Here is a 22,889-nt window from a genome sequence, read left to right as displayed (position 1 = left end):
CCAAAAAGTTTTAAAAAGACCAATTTTATCGAAATATGCCTATAATACCCATGCCACCTGTCATTTTTCAATTAAAAAATTAAAAATTAAGAAATAATAATTTTTTTTTCAAAAAAAAAAAATGAAAATAGGTGTTTGGGGCCACATGCCACCTTTGGGGTGGCTTGCGCCACCTCTGGTTTGGCTCACGGCCACTGGCTGCTACCCTCCAAACATCAATTTTTTATTAATTTTTTAATTTTTTAATTTAAAAAAATAAAAGAAAAAAATTAGTTTTTTTTTTTTTTTTTTTAATTAAAAAATGACACGTGCCAGATGTATTATATGCATATTTCGACAAAAATGGGCCTTTTGAAAACTTTTTGGTAGTTTGGGAGGCTAGAATCCAAGCGTTGGTAGTTTGTGAAGCTACTTGCGAAACGGCTGGCAGTTTGGGGGGCTAAATTGTAATTTTTCCAAAAAAAATGTTATTTTTAGGGAGTCTATTTTTCAAGAAAAACATAATCGAGCTGAAAATAAAATTGAATAGCAGAAAATACATGCTATTTAGTATACTTTGGTCATTCTTCCATCATTTCATTTTGAAAATTAATCATTGAATCTGTAGAATTCATATGTGAGATAATATAATAAATTATTTCTTATAACATAATAAAAAAAATAAAAAAATACAAAAGATGAAAGAGGGAAAAAAAAGGAAGAGAAATATAAAGAATTACGTGGTTTAGTCTATAATCTAGATTCACATATTAAAGCCTTAAATTTTGAAGCCGACCTTGGTATTGGGTTCAAATTGAGGTTAGGTTAAAAAATTCTGCATGACTTGAAATGTCCTGGCAGAGAAACCATTTTCCTTAAAAAAAAAATTGATCAATTTTAAGAACTCATCCAATACAACGCAAGGCTTTGGAGAGTAAATTACTTCTATTGATTGATTCAATGGTAGGTTTACTTCAAATTTAAGTGAGGGGTTTTCGGAATACAAACGCTATGTTCTCTCTCCCTTTTTATTTTGAGACCTACTTTTTTCTTCATTTTTCAGCCGACTCAAGGAGGAGGGAAGGGCCTCATCTCCTCACTCTCTCTCATTTATGTCCTCTTATTAACCGCCTTGTGCGGTCTCTTGAGAGGATCCGATCACTTGTTGACTAGTTTCCTACCATTTATAATTATTTCAGCATTATTATAGTTTGTTTTGTGTCTATTGTTGAGGAGCTCACCCATTTTTCGTTTACAGTATTGCTTACTTCTTCTTCTTTTTAGATCAAGAGTATGAAGGATTCTCCCCTATAACTATTTTCCATGTTCAATTAAAAATAAATGAGGTTTTTTTTTTTTTTTTTTTTTTTTTAATTTTTTTAATTTTTTTAATTTTTTTATATTAATTAAATTATATATATAAAAATTTAAATTGCACTATAAATTGTTGTTCATCTTTCTTTATTTGCATAATATTACAAAAGACGTATATTAAAGTCTGACTTTATGAAGTAATTAATGTTGTTTTTGTCATTAACTAAAAAATTGTAATTTTTATGGAGTTTTTAATTTTTAAGAAAAACATAATCGGCCGAAAATAAAATTGAATAGCATAACAAGGCTTGCTATTTAGTATATTTTGGTCTTCTCCCTTTATTTCTTTTTGAAAATTAATTATTGAATCTGTAAGACCTACATAAGACCCACGTGTAAATCCTATAGATTTAATAATTGATTTTTAAAATGGGAGAATGATGAAAGAATATAAGAAAACATTTCTTATAATAGAATAAATGAAAAAAAAATTACAAAAGATGAAAGGGGGAAAAAAAGAAGAATAAATGAAAAAAAAATTACAAAAGATGAAAGAGGGAAAAAAAGAAAGAAAAAGAAATAAATACAAAAAATTACTTGGTTCATTCTATAACTTACATTCATAGATTAAACCGTTAAAGCTCTAAGATTATATTGTGCCCTTTATTTCTTAATGAAATTTACAATAAAAAAAAGGCTCTTATTTATACAAAATTGTGATAGGTGAGTATAATACAAATTATGGTATATGTAGATTATATCAAATAAGATTTGAATACAATCAAATTTGTTTACGGTAAAAAACTTATTGTTAAATCTAAGGATCTGGTTTCATTGCGGTAGTTTAAGTGCTGTAGTGGAAAACGGTACTGTTTTCCACTTAAAAAAATTTGCAAAACTTAAATTTAATAATAAAAAATTTATCAAAACTTAAAAATTATAAAAATAATAATAATTAAAAAAAAATATAAAAGCCTAAAATAAAATAAAAAGGGTGGCCGGCATTGCCCAAGGGGGTGGCCGGCCACCCCTTTTTTGGGCCAAGGGGGTAGCTTCCTTGGTCGATTTGGGGTGGATGAATCACCTCAGTCGGCTTTGAGGGTGGTCCAGCCACCCCCAAAAGGCCAAAAAAGAAAAGAAAAGAAAAAGTTAGGGGTTTGGGGGGTGGCCGGACCACCCCCAAAGGCCACCCCCAGATTGGCCGTATGGGGTGGTCGAAACCACCCCCAAGGCTTTAGGGGTGGTCCGGCCACCCCCAAAACCCAAACCTCTTTTTTTATTATTTTTTTGTTGGTTTTTTGGGCTTTTAGGCCACCCCCCAAACCCCTAATTTTTTTGTTTTTTGTTTTTTTTTTTTTGGCCTTTTGGGGATGGCTCCACCACCCCCTTGGCCAAAAATGAGGTGGCCGGCCACCTTTTTTTTTTTTTTTTTTTTTTTTTTTTTTTTTTAGGTTTTTATATTTTTAGTTTTTAATTATTATTATTTTTATAAATTTTAAGTTTTAATAAATTTTTTATTATTAAGTTTAAGTTTTGCAAAATTTTTTAAGTAGAAAATAGTACTGTTTTGTGAAAAAAGCACCCATGCGGTATACCGCATGGAAGCTGGATCCTAAATCTAAAATCAATTAAGATTTGAATTCAAATTTGATCACTTATTCTAACATTTTTGACCCAATGCCATCACATCCTGACACTTTTCTGGCTCTCTTACCAAGCAAAAGTATATATATATAAAATCAGTAGTTTTTTTTTTTTTTTTTTTTTTTGAAGAGATAAAATCAGTAGTTAAGCCAAATAATTGTGATTGGACGGCCAAATTAAAAATATAATAAACACAATTTAAAATAAAAATTAAGTAATTTGTCACATAATGTGTATCACAAAAGTATATTAGAAAAGTTCATAAATATGTGTCAAAATTAATATATTAGCAATAAAACATGTTGGCACTAGTACAACAAAATAGAAATATAAAGTGTTTAAAAATTTAGTTTACGTCTTCTTAGATGAACAAAATCATCAAGTATCGAATCTAAATTAAAACTTTTAACAATTTCCCTTTCAATATAGACAACTAAACTATTAGTAAGAAATTCATTTTCCATTTTGTTGCGAAGTTTTGTTTTAACAACTTTTATAGCTCAAAAGGCTCGTTCGGTAGTCGCTGTAAACACTGGAAGAGTCAAAACAAGACGAATCAACTTATCAATAAGATGGTATGTCTTTGATTTTTTTTGTCCCTACCAATCCTTGACATTATTCTGCAACGGAAGGCAAATTTTATAATTTCGAATTATTATACACATCAAATTTAAAATACTTCAACTGAAATCTCAAATTAATTTTCTCATGTTTAGAAAAATCAATAGGATAATCTCAGTGTATTTCTTAGTCCTACAAAGACTATCTCAAATTTTGACTTTTCCATTTCATTTTCTTATGCATTTCTTGGCTTTTACCACACGATCGAGATTTTTTTTTTTTTTTTTTTAAATTTGTTTTTTATTTTATTTTCTATGTAAAGTCTTGACACTTGTAGACTAGTAGTAGCTTGAGCCTATTGTAGACTTTTTCTTTTTCTTAGGTTATGTCCTTGTACGCAAAGTTTGTCTTACAGATTTACAAGAAAAAGAAAAAAAAAGAAAGTAGTGGGGCCAAGTGGGCTGTTAGCATTGATAAGAGGTAGGACCGTAGGAGACTAGGAGCCATTGGCCCATTAGCTCTAGCAATGAAAATTTGCCAAGAATTCTTTTGTTTTCTTACTCCAGCAGGCGGCCACGGCTTCTGCGGTGGCCCCTGCTGCCTATGAAATATGAATGCATCCGCCACTGTTAATATAAATCATTTTATAATTATCCATATATCTATATCTATATCTATCTCTATCCCTCCGTTTGTGATTTCGGATGACGTGGCCCAATGGGAATTGGCCTTCCACGCTGGTCCTGGGACGTTGGGTGTGGTAAGAGTACAAATACGAAGTTGGGAGTTTAGGCTCCAATTTGTACTTAGACTTGGGACTGTCCATGCTTTCCACTCATTGTCAGCCACATGCTTTCAGCTCCTCCCCTTTTTTATTCAAGTCCACCGCCACTTTATGAAGCACTTCGTTTTGTGTTTTTTCCATTGTATCTAACACTATCATTAGCACTAATTAGTTTTTCCACACTCTCTCTCTCTCTCTCTCTCTGTGTCAGAAAGTGATATGTAGCTTATTTTCTTTTCTGGGTCATCTTCTATATATACTTTGAGCTTCTTGAGCTCTCTACTCTGTTCTTGTTCTTGTTATAGGTGCAATGGCTCTCTCTGCATTTTCATTTCCTGCCCATGTCAACCGGGCGACAGCTTCTGGTTCCCAAAAATCCTCATGGGGAATGGATCTGCTGTGCCCATCTCAGCACAAGCTCAGTCAGGTGCGAAATTATGTATCAGAGTAAATACGCTCATTACATGTTTGAAAGAACACCCGTGTTGTGCTGAACTGTGTTAGGAAAACTGGGTCTTATTCATTTCGTCAAAGATTGAGTTTTTCTCTCTTTTTATGTTGTTTGATTTGGAATTTCAGTTATTTTCAAGTTTGTAAACAACATACGCATAAAACAACTGGTTGTTTTGTTCCGATTAGGTACATGTCAGGAAAAGGCCAGCTGGGGTTTGTGCGTCACTATCAGAGAGGGAGGAGTATCATTCACAGAGACCACCAACTCCTCTCTTGGACACCATAAACTATCCAATTCACATGAAAAATCTATCAATTAAGGTACAAAACCGCAAGCATATGGCTAGTAGAAATTCATTCCAAGAGGAGCTTCCTTTATTTGTATAGAACGTATCTAAATCTTCATACAAATCCTTGATGCAGGAGCTGAAACAACTCGCGGATGAACTGCGGTCTGATGTCATCTTTAATGTTTCTAAAACTGGAGGTCACCTAGGCTCGAGTCTTGGTGTTGTCGAGCTCACCGTGGCTCTTCATTATGTCTTTAACGCCCCTCAAGATAAGATATTATGGGATGTTGGTCACCAGGTACCAACCTCACCTTTCTTAGGTTCTTCTTTGTCGTAGCTTTCGTTGAGCAAACTTGTTTATCCTAGCAAAAACACTAAATATAAATTTTATTGTACCTTTTACTTATTTGCAGTCTTACCCACACAAGATCCTGACTGGAAGAAGAGATAAGATGCACACTATAAGGCAGACAAATGGGTTATCAGGGTTCACAAAGCGCTCGGAGAGTGAATATGATTGCTTTGGCACGGGTCACAGTTCTACCACCATCTCTGCAGGACTTGGTAATTCTTTGTTCTGCTCCAATTAAGTTTTAGAATGCATTAAGTTCAATTGAAAAAATACTAGTATTAGAACATTAAGTTTAACTGAGCTGGATATGTTCCAGTTTATGGCTGTGTTTATCTTATTGTAAGTTGTGACAACAATTATATGATTCTTCAAAATGAAGAAAAGTGGCTTCTTTTAATGTTTGTTTTTTATGGTTATTTGTGGGATGCTGAATGTTTTACATACCTCGTGAACTGATATCATGAAGCTTCTTCATGATATGACGTGCTAACTTCCTTCATAAAATTACCCCACCTTTTCCTTGAAAATACAAACCAATTGACTGTGAATGCTTGCTGATCTCTCAATCTCAATTGCAATTGAGAGAGCATAAAGTTTGGTCTGTTCTTGGTTTTAACTTTTGATATGTTATTGGGCAAACAGGAATGGCTGTAGGGAGGGATCTAAAGGGAAGAAAGAATAATGTTGTTGCTGTTATAGGTGATGGTGCCATGACAGCTGGGCAAGCTTATGAAGCCATGAATAATGCAGGGTACCTTGATTCTGATATGATTGTCATTCTTAATGACAATAAACAGGTTTCTTTACCTACTGCTAATCTAGATGGGCCCATACCACCTGTAGGAGCTTTGAGCAGTGCTCTCAGTAGGTTGCAATCTAACAGGCCTCTCAGAGAATTAAGAGAGGTTGCCAAGGTACACAGAAATAAACATGAGCAACAACAAAGAAAGCACTTTGAATCATAATATCTGATTGAAACTGAGATTACTTTTATTTTGACTGAGATTGTTGCAGGGAGTTACAAAACAAATTGGTGGTCCCATGCATGAACTTGCTGCTAAAGTTGATGAATATGCTCGTGGAATGATCAGTGGTTCTGGATCAACACTATTTGAAGAGCTTGGATTATATTATATAGGTCCTGTTGATGGTCACAACATAGATGATGTTGTTGCCATTCTCAAAGAGGTGAAAAGTACCAATTCAACAGGTCCGGTTCTGATCCATGTTGTCACTGAGAAAGGCAGGGGATACCCATATGCAGAGAAAGCAGCAGACAAGTATCATGGTAAATACAGAACAAAAAATTCACGATAATTTTTTTAATCATGAACAAGGGGGTTGGCTGAGGATCTGGGTATTTACATTAAACCTGATATCTTTTTGATTTCATTTTTTTGGCATTGTTTTTTATGGGGATTTTCTTAGCATTTGAGTGCACAAAGTGTCACTTGTTGTTCTTACTTGATAGGAACAGACTTGGAAGTACCAAAAAATAAAAAAAAATATATAAAAAGTTGTTTATTTCAAATTCTATGCAAAGCAAAAGTGACCTCCTTTAAATGCTTTATAAAAGACTTTTCGTGTATAATAGTGACATAAGAGTGAGTTTTCTTGCCTAGCAAATGAATATCCTTGGTTCTGCTTTTGCAGGAGTGACCAAATTTGATCCAGCAACTGGGAAGCAATTCAAATCCAAGGCTCCTACACAGTCTTACACAACATACTTTGCGGAAGCTCTGATTGCAGAAGCAGAAGCAGACAAAGGTGTTGTTGCAATCCATGCTGCAATGGGAGGTGGAACAGGCTTGAATCTCTTCCTTCGCCGTTTCCCAACAAGATGCTTTGATGTTGGGATAGCAGAGCAGCATGCCGTTACTTTTGCTGCAGGTCTGGCCTGTGAAGGCCTTAAACCTTTCTGTGCAATTTACTCATCTTTCATTCAGAGGGCTTATGACCAGGCAAGCCACATAACTTCTTTGCCTTTTTTTCTTATCATTGTTCTGTTGAGAACTTGATATAATGACATTGGTGATAGTAGTACTAACTCGTTATGCTAATTCAAACTTACGATCAGATTATAAAAAATTTATGCTGTGTATTCATACACAGGTAGTACATGACGTGGATCTGCAGAAGTTGCCTGTGAGATTTGCAATGGACAGAGCTGGGCTTGTTGGAGCAGATGGTCCCACACACTGTGGGTCTTTTGATGTCACATTTATGGCCTGCCTCCCCAACATGGTGGTCATGGCTCCTTCTGATGAGGCAGAGCTCTTTCACATGGTTGCCACTTCTGCTGCAATAGATGATCGGCCCAGTTGTTTCCGATACCCGAGAGGGAATGGGTTTGGTGTTGAGCTACCGCCAGGGAATAAAGGCATTCCTCTTGAGGTAACTTTCAACTGAGTTTATGCTGTCTCAATAGTGAAGAAATATTTCAATGCACATCATCTGAAAAAATTGGAAATGGCTGGCCATTTTCTTACAGGTTGGAAAGGGCAGGATACTGATAGAGGGGGAAAGAGTGGCACTCTTGGGCTATGGAACAGCGGTTCAGAGCTGTTTGGCTGCAGCATCTTTAGTGGAATCCCATGGCTTAAGTCTAACGGTTGCAGATGCGCGCTTTTGCAAGCCATTGGATCGTGCCCTAATTCGCAGCCTTGCAAAATCACATGAGTTCTTAATTACAGTTGAAGAAGGATCAATTGGGGGATTTGGGTCTCATGTTGTTCAGTTCCTGGCCCTTGATGGCCTTCTTGATGGAAAACTAAAGGTATGAATCTAAACACATATTGTAGAAATTGATTGAAACACCAAATTATGTTTTTTTCTCTGGACTTACAATTGAACTTAGCTTCTGATAATTCTCTGTGTGCCCCCCTAATAATACCTTTGCAGTGGAGACCTTTGGTACTGCCTGATCGGTACATTGACCATGGATCGCCTGCCGACCAACTGGCTGAAGCTGGTCTTACACCATCTCATATTGCAGCAACAGTGTTCAATATACTGGGACAAACAAGAGAGGCGCTGGAGATCATGTCATAAGAAAATTTAGAAAGTGGGGTTCAGGTCTCACTCCCCCCAACAATGTACAAAACAAATCTGTATTATCTATCTTTCATGTTTCATTTTATGTATAATAGTAGTGTCAGCATAGAAATGTAAGCTAGCCAATCCAGATTACATCAAACCAACTAGTTAAAAAGAAACAAGGGTTTCAATTATACTCTAATAGCAAAAGCATTAGCGTGTGAAAACAAAAGCTGTTGATGCCTCTGCTTTTTGTTCGATTTATTGATCAGGTGTGAATTGCTTGACAATCCAGTTCTTCTTTGTTCTGAAAGTCCTTGCAGCCGCATTGCCTAAAAGTCATGTCAATTTTGGAATAAATACTGCCCGATGATTGTGGATTGAAAAGATATATATTGGCATATTGCCATACGTTTGCATTTTAGGTATTGGAGGTATAAATCAGGTGAATATTCAGATACAGGCCTAACACAAGTCTGACCTACTTCTTTCAATATCTCTGCCGACTTTCCTCAATAATTCGGCGTTCAAAATAAGTACCCTGATAGCTACCTTAATTACGTGCATTCTATGAACTATTACTTTTGATTAATGAGGCAATCAGCTATTGTTATGTACCTGTACTGCATGTTAGATTATAAGCTTTTGAGATAGGTAGTGATTTAATATGATATTAGAGCTAGAGTTCAAGAGTTCAAATTCTGATTTCATCATTCACCTTTTATTTCAATGAAATATTTCACGAGTTGGGTCTCACCAACTAAAGGAGAGCTTGAACCCGTACATGAGGGAATGACATCTCTTCTTATCGGCTTAAGCTTTTAAAATACGTGATAAATTAACAAGAAGTTGGCTAGCATTATTTTAAGTGAGAGAATAACGCTTCTATTGCTTTTTCTTGTCTTTTTTATGGTGGAGTGGATGAATAAATCCATAGAAGAATGGTGTTTGTTGGCAACACGGAATAGGCAATAATGGAAAGATGTTGCTTGGCACAGAAAAAAGGTCATTTCAGGTTGGGCGAGAGGGGCACAAATTGGGTACAACCTTTTTCACGCGGTGGATCAATCGATTGACACATGTATAGCAAAAGAAAGAATGGGAGGCTTATTAGAGCCAACAAAGAAAAAGATGTCACGTAAGTGGGATTTGATTTATGTATATATATATATATATCGAAGCAATTAGTTGCCTTTTGTCACACTCAGCGTCCAAATTCATGTCAACTATTTAGACCAACACAAACGTTCGACGCGTCCCAAAAGAATCCTCCCCAAACTGGCCACGCGGCCTTTTCCTTTCCTTTCGTTTGTAGTTGAATGTGTCTCATCATTTTAAGTAAACGTGTTACGTGGTAGTGCGTCGTTATTTGCATGGTTGGTAGCGGGGTCAGTTTGTTTCATGGTGGGCCGGCGGTTAAGTTAGAGATAAGATCCCTGCTCAGCACTTTCCACAATACTATTCAAAGTTTTTTTTTTTTTTTTTTAAGTAAAAGGAAAGAACAACAAATTAAGGAACTAAAAAAGTAGAAGAAAGAGTGGGAATGCAGTCAAAATAACTTTTAGTTGCGGTCCAATTTGCCACATGATGAGCACAGAAGTTTGCACTTCGGTTAATATGACTAGCCAGTCAAGTAGATGGAAGAGGAATTATGAATAGAGTTTCAGAGATGATAGGAGCAATATGCTAGTCTTTTGTATGTTATGGTTTTTGAAGAGCCAAAATAGAATCACCTTCTAAAACAAAAGAAGAGAGTTGTAAAGATAAAGCCAGACGAACAACCAATAGTGCAACAGAAGCTTCCCCATAAATAGCTGTGCAAGGAGGACTGATAATAGAAGAGCACTGTATAATAGAACCAGAAGAATCTCGACAAATTGCGGCCTGAGCAGAAAAAGAATCCCTTATAGCAGTTTCATAATTAATCTTTAAAAAAGGAGCACAAGGTTTCAGCCAAAGAGCAGGAGGCTGTGGGCGCCGTGAAACCCATGTAGAATGATGTTCCAAAACAGTCCTGTTAATAGTAGCAGATAGGACAAGAGCATTTGGAACAATATTATCATGATGAGCTTTATTATGTGCAAACCAAATACTATCACAAGCAATGGCAGCAAATATTTGAAATAGATGAATATCTGAGTCAAGAATACTAATAATACAAGGATTAAGTATAAGCTGAATCCAATCAATCATATTAGCAACAGGTAAAGCAATAGCATCTAAAGACCAAAAAGATTGTTGCCAAACAATGCGAGCAACATGATGAGTAAAGAAAAGATGATAGAGAGAGAGAGAGAATCCACTGGATAGGAACACAAAGAGCAAGTAGTATCATAGATAGAATTTGGAATGGAAAGGGAGATACGCACTTTAGTAGGAATAATATTCCAAACCATTTTCCACAAGAAAAACTTTAATGATTTAAATTAAGCTTCCAAAGAGCTTTCCATCAAACTTTGGAAAGAGGGGAGGGGAAAGAAGGAAATGCAGGAAGAGAGACGGTGATGAGCTGATTTTGTGGAAAAAATACCTGTAGTAGAAGGAGTCCAAAGAATGGAATCAGACAAAGGGTGAAGTCTAATTTTCATAATTTCAGAGACAGTGGAAGGCGTAAAAAGAAACTGCAATAAGCTCTGCCTCCAAGTCAAAGAGGAAGAATGGATAAGATTTGCAATGGCTAAAGCATAAGAAGAGCTAAAAGAGGGCAAACAAGGCTTAGGTATAACTTTGAGTAAAGTAGGAACCCAAGGAGAATACCAAATAGAAAGCTGTGAATTAAAATGAGGAATGCTCCAGAAGAGAGAAAAGACACAGTAGATCTAATGCCATTCCAAATCTAGGATCCAGAAGAAAGAGGAGTAGATAAGATATTAGCATATTTAATATACTTCTTCCTGAAGAGAGAAACCCAGAGGCAATCATGATGTGATAATAACTTCCAGCCAAGTTTAGAGATAAGAGAAAAATTAACATCTTTCATAAGACGGAAACCCAAACCACCTTGATCCTTAGGCAAACACAGAGACTTCCAAGATTTGAGGGAGAGATTTCGAGATTTGTCCTTTGGAAATTCCCACTAAATTTTTTTGAAAGCTCTATCCAACTGATGACAAAGTCCATTTGGAAGAAAAAAGGTACTCATCACAGAAGAGAGAATAGCAGAAGCCACCACCTTAACCAAAACCGTTTTCTCTACTTGTGATAGAGTTTTAGAATGCCAGCTTTCAATTTTCCCTTGTACTTTATCCAAAATATCCGAAAAAGTAGCCATTTTGGATTTACCAAATAACATAGGAAGTCCAAGATGTCGAGCAGTAGCAGGGGTGCTAGTATAAGGAAGAATAGTCTGGATAGCAGAGATCATAGCAGTAGTAGTATTCTTACTAAAAAGGAGATTAGACTTTGTGACATTAATAGTTTGCCCAGACCAATGACTATACTTATCCAAGCAAGTCTAAATAATAGAAGCTTCACTAGCAGTTGCAGTTGTAAAAATAATCAAATCATCAGCAAACAACAAATGGCTTAAAGGACCACAGGAATGAGCAATTTTAAAACCACGAAGACTTCTATAGAATAGACGGGAAATAACTTCAGTCCCAATAATAAAGAGAAAGGGAGATAGTGGATCACCTTGCCGCAAACCCCAAGAGGGGGAAAATAAGCCAAAAGGACTACCATTGAGCAGAACCGAAAATGAAGAAGTAGTAATACACAACTGGATCCAGTTAATCCATTTTTCATGAAAGCCAAGCTTCTGAAGAATAACCAATAAAAAATTCCATTCCATTTTGTCAAAAGTCTTTTTCATATCAATATTAACAGCCATAAGACCGCCTTTGCCACGCTTAGATTTAAGAGTATGGAACATCTCATGCGCCAAGATAGAATTGTCCTGTATATGACGGTCAGGAACAAAAGTTGTTTGAAAAGGAGAAATAATATTAGACAGAAGAGGCTTGAGCCTATTATCCAGTAGCTTGGAAATAATCTTGTAAATAATGTTATAGAGACTAATAGGACGATAGTGATGAACAATATAAGCTCCAATCTTTTTAGGGATAAGAGCTATAAAAGTATGATTCTGCTCCTTTAAAAGCTGATTATGCTTGAAAAAAATTCCATATAGCCTGTAGAACAGTATCTTTAATACAATCTCAATATTTCATGTAAAAAAGAGCAGTAAAACCATCAGGACCAGGTGCTTTAGAGACACCAAGACTAGCCAGAGAATCATAAATTTCAAATTAAGAAGGAATAGAACATAGCATGACATTATCAGCATCAGAAATAGAGCATTGAAACAGATCTAGAAGTTCCTCAAAAATAGTAGGAGTAGAAGAAGTAAAAATATCTTTGAAGTGAGAAACAAAACAACCACCAATATCAGTCCGATCAGAAAGCCAACCATCATGTGAAATGTGTAGAAGATCAATGGCATTTCTCCTACGACGAATTAAAGTACTAGTGTGAAAAAACCTAGTATTAAGATCCTTACAGGTGAGCCAAAGTTCTGTAGATTTAGATTTCCAAAGAGATTCTTCTTGAATAAGATATTCATTAATCAAAGACTTGAGATGAAGCTCTAAAGATAAATTATAATCAGAAGGAGAAGCTTGTTGGGTAATATCAAGTAAAAGGAGAGTGAAATCCAACTTACTCCTAATATCGCCAAAATGATACTTATTCCAATATTTAATAGCCTTTTTAGTGATTTTGAGTTTTTGAGCCAAACAAAAAGAAAAGGGACCATAAACAACAGTAGACCAAGCCTCATTAATCACAATACCACAAGTAGGATCACGAGTCTAAAATTCTTCAAACCTAAAAGGTCTCGAGAGGGAAGGAGAAGGAATAGCAGTATCGAGAAGTAAATGATTATGATCCGAAGTGTAATATGGTAAATGAGTAACCGAGATGGCAGGGAAAGCATGCAACCAAGTACTAGAAACGATACCACGATCCAAGCGTTCCTTAATCAAATCATGACCTTGACGATGATTAGACCAAGTATAAGGATTGCCAGAAAAACCCAAGTCTATCATACCAAAAGAGTTCATAAATTGTCTAAAATCATTTTGAGATAAACCATTGAAAGGCTGGCCACCCAATTTATCCATAGAAGAAGTAATAGAATTAAAATCACCAATACAAAGCCAAGGGACCGAGCAATCAAAACCAAAATCAGCAAGCTGTGACAAAAAATCAAAACCACTTTTTTGATAAGGAGGTCTATAAACAAAGGAAATCAAACATTTCACATCAGGAGAATTAGAGAAGAAGTGAACACATATTAGATTATGAGAAACAAACAAACTAGTAAGCTTAATATCAGAGTGCCAAGCAAGCAAAAGTCCTCCTCTAGAACTAGAGGAAGGAGCCTGGACAAATAAAGAGTAACCTAGCTGAAACAAAATAGAGCTAACCAAGTTAGTTTTAGTCTCTGACAAAAAGATGATATTAGGGTGATTACTCCTGATAATAGCTCGTAGTGCACAAATTGTAGAGGATTGAGCTAGACCTTTATAATTCCAGGAAAGTAGAATCATGGGACTGGAGGGGGCATGGTTGAACCAGCCGCCTCTGAAGTGGAGCTAGCAGGAACAGAGCCTGCACCAAGATTAGTATCATCAAGTAACACAAATTGAGTAACACTGCGGGCCTTCCGTGCCACCTTATGGACTTTGCGAGCAACAACTGGAGAAACCATAGTTGAAGAAAGAACCCCCATAGGAGCCAAAGATTTCGGTGAAGAAACAACACTAATAGAAGAATGAGAAATCGGAGCCAGGGGGCTATTTGCCATGCAGATGGGAGAAACAGAGCGAGCCACAGAGACTTCCAAAATCAGAGGCAAACTCACCGTAGCTGGAGCAGAATGCCGAAGAGCTGTCAGAGATGAAGCAGCCAAATCCATACGAGCTTGAAGACTCATTGGAGGACTAGCCGGAGGAGAGAGACGTCGCTTCAGGGGGGAGATGGCATCTCAGCAGCCCCAGGGCCAGGATCACGATTCTGACCAAAAGAAACAGAAGCACGGCTTGGGAAGAACTGCACAAACTCATCTACAAACACCCACTTCTGGCCGGAGATTGCAGGAACACAACCAGAAGAGGACCCAGAGGAGGGGACTAAACCATGAACTGGACCAGTTGGAGTCTTAGGTGGACAAGGGTGAGAGCGAGCTAGGGAGGGGATAGATCCAGAGGGCTCGTGTTTGGGTCGGGGGATAGGGGTATAAACATGAGGGGTAAAAGAGTGGGCTGGGAGAGAGTGAGAAAAAGGAGATGGGTCATTTAAAACTTGAAAAGGCCTAGGGGGAAAAGAAGCAGTTGGGCTATCAGGAAATGTTGATGGGCTAAAAGGATAAGAAGGAAAGGGGCCAAAGAACCGAGTGTGAGAGGAAAGAGGGAAGGATAGGATAACCGATAAGGCCCAAGAAGGTGGATAAAGACTAGGGTCCAAATAAGATAGTTCAGAAAAATCAGCATCAGAACAAAAACCCTTACCTCTGTCAGACACTAAGGGCGAGGGATCCAACCCATACACCGACGTGGCACGTCCAGAACCAAGTGTAGGCAAATAGGAATTTAGAGGGGGCACATGGCTCGTTTTGATCGGTGAGGCAGAGGGCCCAGAACCAGAGACATCCACAACCGAAACTTGCGGAATAAGCTTGCTCTGCAAAGGTCGGTGACTAACCGTGTCATAGTTTGTGAAGAGCACCGGAGAAGCAGAAAGCACAGGAGGCATAGGAGGCGCCTGAATAGCCAAATGAGGAGCCGAAAATGAGCATGGACCCGAAAGAACAAAGGCCCGCAGAAAAATGCCGTACTTATCTTCAGGGCCTTGAGGAGGAGGAGCAGGGTAAAAATTTCGCCGATGACCAACCAGACCACAGAGCACATAGTAATCAGCCAAGCGTTCATACAAAAATTGAACCCAAACAGGAGAACATCCAGGATGAGGGAAAAGAAACCCAGGAGCCAAAGGTTTTGAAGTATCAACCTTAACCTTGACCCGAAGATGATGAGTGCAAACAGTATCCCCATGTTCCACATCTAATAGAATTCCAATATGACTACCGATTTGTGCATCGTTCTGGGCATTCATATTATGTTGAGGCAAACCATGAATTTGAACCCAAAAGGGGCATAAGGTGAGCTCCACCTCATCAAAAGAGAGCTCCGAAGACCAAGTCTTCAAAATAAGTAAGGAACTCTTGACGTTCCAGAGACCTTGATCCAGGATCTTATCCATATGAGAATGTTGAGAAAGCTTGATAAGATATTTCTCCTTTGGCAAATCAACAACCTCAAATGGACAAGCAAACTTCCAAACTTGCGTCAAAATCTCATGCACCCAGTAGGCAGATGGAGGTTTAGGAGACAAGATTCGACCAATAAGACAAAATGAATCCTGCTATGGGTAGTTTAAAGGAACAGTTTCCAGAGAAGAAAGATCATCGCAGTTGAGCGCAGCAGTACTAGCAATCAAAGCCTGAATATTCAACGAAGGAGAAGACATACTTGAAAAGGAAGAAAGCAGTAGGCCTGAGCAAACAAAGAGAAAGAAAAGGTTTGTCCAAATAAAGAAAAATGAAGAAGACACAGAGAGAGAACAAAAGGAATAAAAGACCTTTCACTAGAGAGCACTTGTTGATTTTTCATCATAATACTATTCAAAGTTTAATTTGTCTAAACAATACTTAATAGTAAACCTTGCTATTATCCTTAAAAAAAAAAGCTTTGTAGCGGTTATTTGCATAAAGAGAGCGAAAATGAAAGCTTTGGTTGTAGAGGAGGGTAGGGTTTCGTTTATTTAGATTACGGTAGGTGTTCTTTCTATCCTAGGGCGTCTTCAGCACCTTGGAGGAGAGGGTTTTTTTTTTTCTCATCCTGTTTCTGGGATGGAGAAATTGTTTTTATGTTGTGCTTCTTCTATTGGTTAGTTGGGGCATACTGACGGAGGATCCCGATTTGATGCATGGAGTCCAGTGCCGATGTTGAATCAGAGGGGGTTTTTTTTTCTCGTCCTGTTTCTGGGATGAAGAAATTGTTTTTATGTTTTTTTGTTGTGCTTTCATCTATTGGTTAGTTGGGGCGTACTGACGAAGGATCCCGATTTGATGCATGGAGTCCAGTGTTGATGTTGAATCAAAGTGGGTCTCCATAAAAAGTCAAGATTTGTGTTTCGGTGAAATCTAGAAGAGCGATGAATTCCAAGGATTTGGCGGCTTTGCTTGGTTTTGCTGGATCTGAAGTTATTACAGGATGTGGCTATTGGATTTGTTGGAACCAATGGAGCTGATCGGTGCACAGGTTTTCTCCATGGAAGCCTGCAGCGACGACGGCAAATGGATCTTTGATGGGATGGAGGTTTGGGTGAATGAGCGGTTGCGTTTCTTCAGTAACCGCTCTCTTGCACAAGGGGCCCCAGGCCGAGGTTTTCGAAAAAGCTACGGTGTTGAAACCGTCCGATTTTATGGAAATTATTTCGGTGTTTTAGCAGTTTGTGCACCCAAACCGTCGAGCATTAAGGGGAAGTGGGGGAATTGGTTTTGGCCCCTCTGACCAGTACAATTGAAGGTGTTTCTGTTTCTTTGTTTGTAGTTTGTTTTCCTTTGCAGTCTGCTTTGTTCTTTTAAGATATAACCTGGTCTGTAAAAGCTATTTTATAGCTTTGAATGTATGTCCTCTCCTAGATCAAGTAGAGGTTTATGTCCTATAGAGGCATTTTCTGTTGTCTAGATTTTTTAGTAGCTGTGGTCTGTTATGGTCTAAATCTGACTTTGCCTGGGTGGATGAAACTCTACCCTTTGTGCCTTTGACTTAGTTTATTAAGGAATCTTTGTAACCCTGGACATTTGACCGATTTATTGGAAGGGATCTTTGAATCAAAAAAACACTTACACAATACTGTTGACTTGTATGTTATTTTTAATTTTTTTTCTTTTGGATCGAAAAATGAAACACGCTCTCTCTCTCTCTCTCTCTCTCTCTCTCTCTCTCTCTCTTTGTGTGTGTGTGTGTGTGGAACGGTTCCCGGCCGGTTTGCCTCTGCAACTTCCGTCCAGGAGGAGGCCGTCCTTCTCTCTCTCTCTCTGGTCGGCAGTTTTGTTTCTCCGGCAGATTTGGCAGCCGGATCTGTCTCTGGCGAAATCAAAAAAGGTACTCTCCGACTCTCTCTCTCTCTCTCTCTTCTTTTTCTTTTTTCCCTTTCGGTGAAGATGTCTTGGTTAGGTAAAGGTACCCTTAAGGTCGACCAAAACCAGATGTTGCTGGATGAATTGCATCAAAATTCCTATGATGAGTATGAGCAGATTGCCAGGATCACTTTACAGTCTTTACTTAAAACTTAGAATCAATACACTACCTTAATTAGAATCAATCCCAACAAAGTTATAGCCTGTTGTAAGGGTCTTATAGCCTTTATAACGAGCACCTAGTCTAGTGTTTCTTTTTCATATTTTGAAATTTATTTAAAAGATGCCCATCACTTAGCATGCATAATGGTGATTTGATGTTATGTGATGATTTCCAAGAATTTTCTAACAATGGAATGTGTACAATGAGGAAAACAAATCATGTGTGCATTAGGTGAATTTGCTGATTGATCCTAAAAATTTGTTATCCATATTGGTAAGCCAACACAAATACCAAGAGGCTTTCATTATAGCCCTACAAACTCGTGATGTATCAATTGTGAACAGGCTATGCTCCCAAGTAAATTTTTAGAATGACTTGATAGTATTGTGTTAGTTATTGAAATTTATCCATTTTAGAAGTCTGGATATTGAAGTTGATATTTTTAGGTTGATCTAACGATGGGTCTTGACTATGGATCCTCTCCCTTTGATCCAATAAGTATTGCTCCAACTATTGTAGCTATTACCCTATTGTATCAATACCAACCCAGCCGAAATAATTGCTTGGATGATAGATGTTTTTAATTCCATAACCCCAACTGACCCTGCAATTGAAATACATGTGTGGCCCATCTTCAATGAAATCTATGCCACACTCAACTATCTAAGTGTCCTGCCCATAATTACCGATGCTGTGCGGTCAATTATCCGCCTTCTGATGAAGTCATTACTTCCACGTTGAGACCAATGTAATAAATAGTTAATGGTATTTGATGTACATTTTGGTTGTCATTGAAGATGTGTGTATATTGATGTACATTTTGATAGGCATTTTGATATATACATTTTAATATATATTTTAATATATATATATATATATATATATATTTGATGTGAATGTATATTTGATGCTGAATGTATATATATTTGTACAGTTAAGGTACTGAATGTATATTTAATGTACATTTTAATGGGCATTTTGATATCAGTATTTTGATATACATTTTGATGGGCATTTTGATATCAGTATTTTGATATTCATTTTGATGGGCATTTTAATATATACATTTTCATCAATGCTGCCATATTTGGTGGAAGTGACTACATATTTTTGGGTACTTTATTCCTCTCATGTGTTTTCCTTATGTAGACATGCATACAGTATGTCATCTCTGCACTTGGGATGTCTCAGTAGGTGCCGATAAGCTATACCGACTTACTGAAGCCTTTTGCCACATATTCCAGTAAATGTTGGATCAAGTAACCTATTTGGCATTACTTTTGTGTAAAGTAATGAAAACATGGTTTAAAAGTTTTGCTACTAATTGCTTGTTTTTGGAGTAGCTGAATTCTCTCTCCCATACAATGTGTTTTTTTGTGTATGTTTCTGGTGTACAATGGTTGTTAATGGTGTATTTATAGAATTTACTTTGGCACTAAATTTCCAGTTTGACTTGAGCCTTAAAGGTGTATTATGATAAGCTCAGTATTATAGAAACCAACCATTTTGTTGGCAATCCAACTTGAGCTGTATACTTTGGAATGTGAATCACAGATGCAAATTTTAGTGCATAATTCAATTCTTATTCTTTTCAAACATCAATAGGGCACAAAATTTTGGCATAATCCACTTTGTTTCACTCAAGCACTCTAATTTGGCAACACATCATCAAACTTGACACCAAATTTAAATAATTTACTAAGGTCCATTTAAACTCTGAGGTTCAAATAAAAATTTACTACAAAGACAGAATTTTATCAAAATATAACATAGTAAATAAATTAACAATGAAAAAGTGCACAAGTTTTCATCTTTAACATATTTACATCCATTTACCCGCGGTTCTGAAACCAAACTTCAATCTTTTTGGGCTCAATGTTGTCTTCGTAAAGAGCTAAAACATTACAGAACAAAGATTACAAGAACAAAAAGAAAAAGAAAAAAAGCACAAAATAGTGCCAAAACAACAACAAAATACATTGTAACGTTGTTTGATCTTTCTTTTTTTTTTTTTCTTTTTTTTTTCTTTTTTCTAATGATTATAATAAGCATTGGGAATGCTATAATTTTACCCAATGCGTTTGGTAGAACGGTAGCATTCCTATTGTATAAGGAATTTACAGGGAATCTGTTGTAGATGATTTTTAGTATTTATTTATTTTTTAACATTTTTCCAATATTTAGGGAAAATAATGGGTTATAGGGTATCTGCTAGGAATGATCTTAGAGTCGAACGACTAGGATGTGGGTCTATTATATTGTTAATGCATTTGTATTTAAAGTCCATTCTCCACTTCAATGAGAGTCAATTTGAGAGTCCATAAACATTACTAAGTGTGGAGGCCTGGTTCTAAAGTCCCTCGAAAAGGCTTGGTTTTAATTCCTAAAAATCAAACATAAAATCGGTTACTCAAAAATACATAATAGTTTATCCTCTTCCTCATCCCCTCCCACATGATGTCTCTACCACCAATCTTTTTTGACTGGGTTATCCTTTACTACTTTTTCCTTTATTGTTTTTTTCTTCGAGTTTTGGAGGTAAGATCTATATCCATCCATCCACCTCGGTCATCCATGTGTCTAACTCCTCTCCACCTTCATCGGTCTGCCTTCTTCCTCCATATGGCTTTTGTCCCTGCGGGTGTACCGCATGCACCTCCTTAGCACGCATGGGCTGCAGGTGCCACCTCTACCTTGGATCTTTCCCAATAGATCTAAGGTCTCCTTGCTCTTTTCTAAAAAGCGTTTTTGGTTCCCCAAATTTTTCTAATCTGGATCTGAGCTCAAACAACTTTTGATTTGGTTGGACATCAGATTTATTGTCTTGGTAGGAGATCCCTTAACTGTTGTATATGTACCTCTTAGCCTCTCCTTTTTTATGGGGTTCTCTTGTTAGCACCCTTGGTCAAGCGCCACCATTAGCTTCTCTACCGGCATTCCTGCTCAACCTTTTCTTTTGAAGTCTCCATTTGGAGTAGTGAGGTGCTAGATGTTTGTCTAGATTGGGTTTCTCTGATGTTTGCTTTAATAGTCAATGAATTTGCGAAATTTTGAATAGATCTCACAAAATCAATTGTAATTACTCCATCGGTGTGTAATTGCCTTACATAACTATGCCTTAAACCAATAAGCCTTGATTTGCCATTATAAATATGACTATAAGCCCGTGATAATGTTGTCTGAATATCATAATGTAAAGAAGCAGGAGGCATAGGTTTAGGCCACAAAGGAATTTTCATTAATAAATTCCTTAACCATTTCGCTTCTTTGATACAAGAATCCAATGCCACAAACTCTGCTGTAACGGGAGAGTTCATAATAAAGTTTTGTTTCTTAGAACTCTAGGAGATAGCTCATCCACCGTACCAAGAGTGAATATCCACCCATCGGTTGATTTGTGATCATCGTTATCCGTGATCTAACTAGCATCTGTATATCCTTCCAATACTGTAGGATACCGCTGTACCATATTCCATAATTAATGGTTTTCTTTAAATATTTAAGAATCTTTTGTATAGCAATCCAATGAATATGACTAGAGTTACTAGTATATCTACTCATTTTATCAACTGCATATGCAATATCAGGTCTAGTACATGTCATTGCATACATCAAATAACCAATAACTCTAGCAAATTCTAATTGGTCTACAACTTTACTAGTATTAGGATATAGTTTCATGCTAGCATCAAAAGGTGTAGTCACATATTTACAATTAAATTGATTAAACCTTTTAAGAACTTTTTCAATATAATGTGATTGAGTTAGAATTAAACTTCCATTATTTCTAATAATTCTTATACCAAGAATCACATTAACAACACCCAAGTCTTTCATGTCAAAATTAGAAGACAAAAAAATTCTTAGTATTAACAATGCTATCATAATCAGTACAAAAAATCAACATGTCATCAATATATAAACATATAATCCTTGATTTTTATAAAACTTACTATAAACACATTTATCAGAATCATGGATTTTAAAACTATTTGCAATCACAACTTGATCAAATTTTTCATGCCATTGTTTAGGAGATTGTTTAAGATCATAGAGAGATTTAACCAATTTACAAACTTTATGTTCTTGATTAGGCAAAACAAATCCCTCTGGTTGATGCATATAAATTTCTTCTTCAAGCTCACCATTTAAAAATGCAATTTTAACATCAATTTGATGAATATCAAATTTATAAGTAGATGCTAAATCAATTAATGTTCTAATAGTAACAATCCTAGAAATAGGAGCATAAATATCAAAATAATCCAAACTTTCTTTTTGTTTAAATCATTTAGCAACTAACCTTACTTTGAATTTTTTTATGGTTCCATCTACCTTCAATTTCCTTATAAAAATCCATTTACAACCAATAGGAGTGGAACCAGGGGGTAAGTCTACTAAAATTCACGTGTTATTACCTATTATAGAATCCATTTCATCATTAATGGCTTCCTTCCAAAATGCAGAATCTTGAGACTTCATAGCATCTTCATATGTCAAAGGATCTGATTCCATATTAGGTGATATCATCTTTTGTTTACAAGATGAATCTCTAGATCCTTCAACCAAATATACAATGAAATCTGGTTCAAAAGATTTTTCTTGTCTCATTCTTTTGCTCTTTCTTATTTCAAAAGGCTCATTTGGCTCACCAGATTCATTGTTATTTCTTATAGGTTCCACCATCTTATCATTAATAGATGGAATTGATGTGAACCTATTTTCATAGAGTCCTGCATCTCTGGATTCTATAACAGTATTTACCTCAATAGAAAGATTAGGTTCAACAGCTAACCTTTACTATGTTGTGCATAACCCAAGAAAATGCACTCAATATCTTTTTGTCCCAATTTCTTGATTTTTGACTCAGGTAATCTCACAATAGCCCTACACCTTAAAATAACTAATGTTGGGTTTTCTTTTCTTCCATAATTCATATGCAGTAATCTTGGATTTCTTTTGAGTTATTCCGTTTAACATGTAACACGTAGAAAGTATAGCTTCTTCCCAAAAATTTTTATTTAGGCCATAATTATATAGCAAAGCATTTATCATTTCAACTAAAGTTATGTTTTTCCTTTTTGTAACTCCATTTTGTTGTGCAGTAT

General features: G+C 36.4%; 1 protein-coding gene across 1 annotated transcript; it reads left to right on the top strand.

Moving 5' to 3' along the window:
- The first annotated feature begins 4,294 nt into the window (after positions 1–4,294).
- On the top strand, positions 4,295–8,671 carry LOC133881468 (probable 1-deoxy-D-xylulose-5-phosphate synthase, chloroplastic). The gene is made up of 10 exons (XM_062320410.1): positions 4,295–4,709; positions 4,922–5,056; positions 5,159–5,323; positions 5,439–5,589; positions 6,020–6,291; positions 6,392–6,665; positions 7,031–7,338; positions 7,490–7,771; positions 7,869–8,153; positions 8,279–8,671. Exons 1-10 carry the CDS (start codon positions 4,593–4,595, stop codon positions 8,426–8,428), a joined length of 2,139 nt encoding a protein of 712 aa, XP_062176394.1. The 5' UTR covers positions 4,295–4,592; the 3' UTR covers positions 8,429–8,671.
- Positions 8,672–22,889: the final 14,218 nt, after the last annotated feature.

Source organism: Alnus glutinosa, chromosome 1, assembly GCF_958979055.1.
Source record: "Alnus glutinosa chromosome 1, dhAlnGlut1.1, whole genome shotgun sequence".
In the NCBI taxonomy this organism is placed as follows: domain Eukaryota; kingdom Viridiplantae; phylum Streptophyta; class Magnoliopsida; order Fagales; family Betulaceae; genus Alnus; species Alnus glutinosa.
This window is presented reverse-complemented; position numbering and strand designations above follow the sequence as displayed.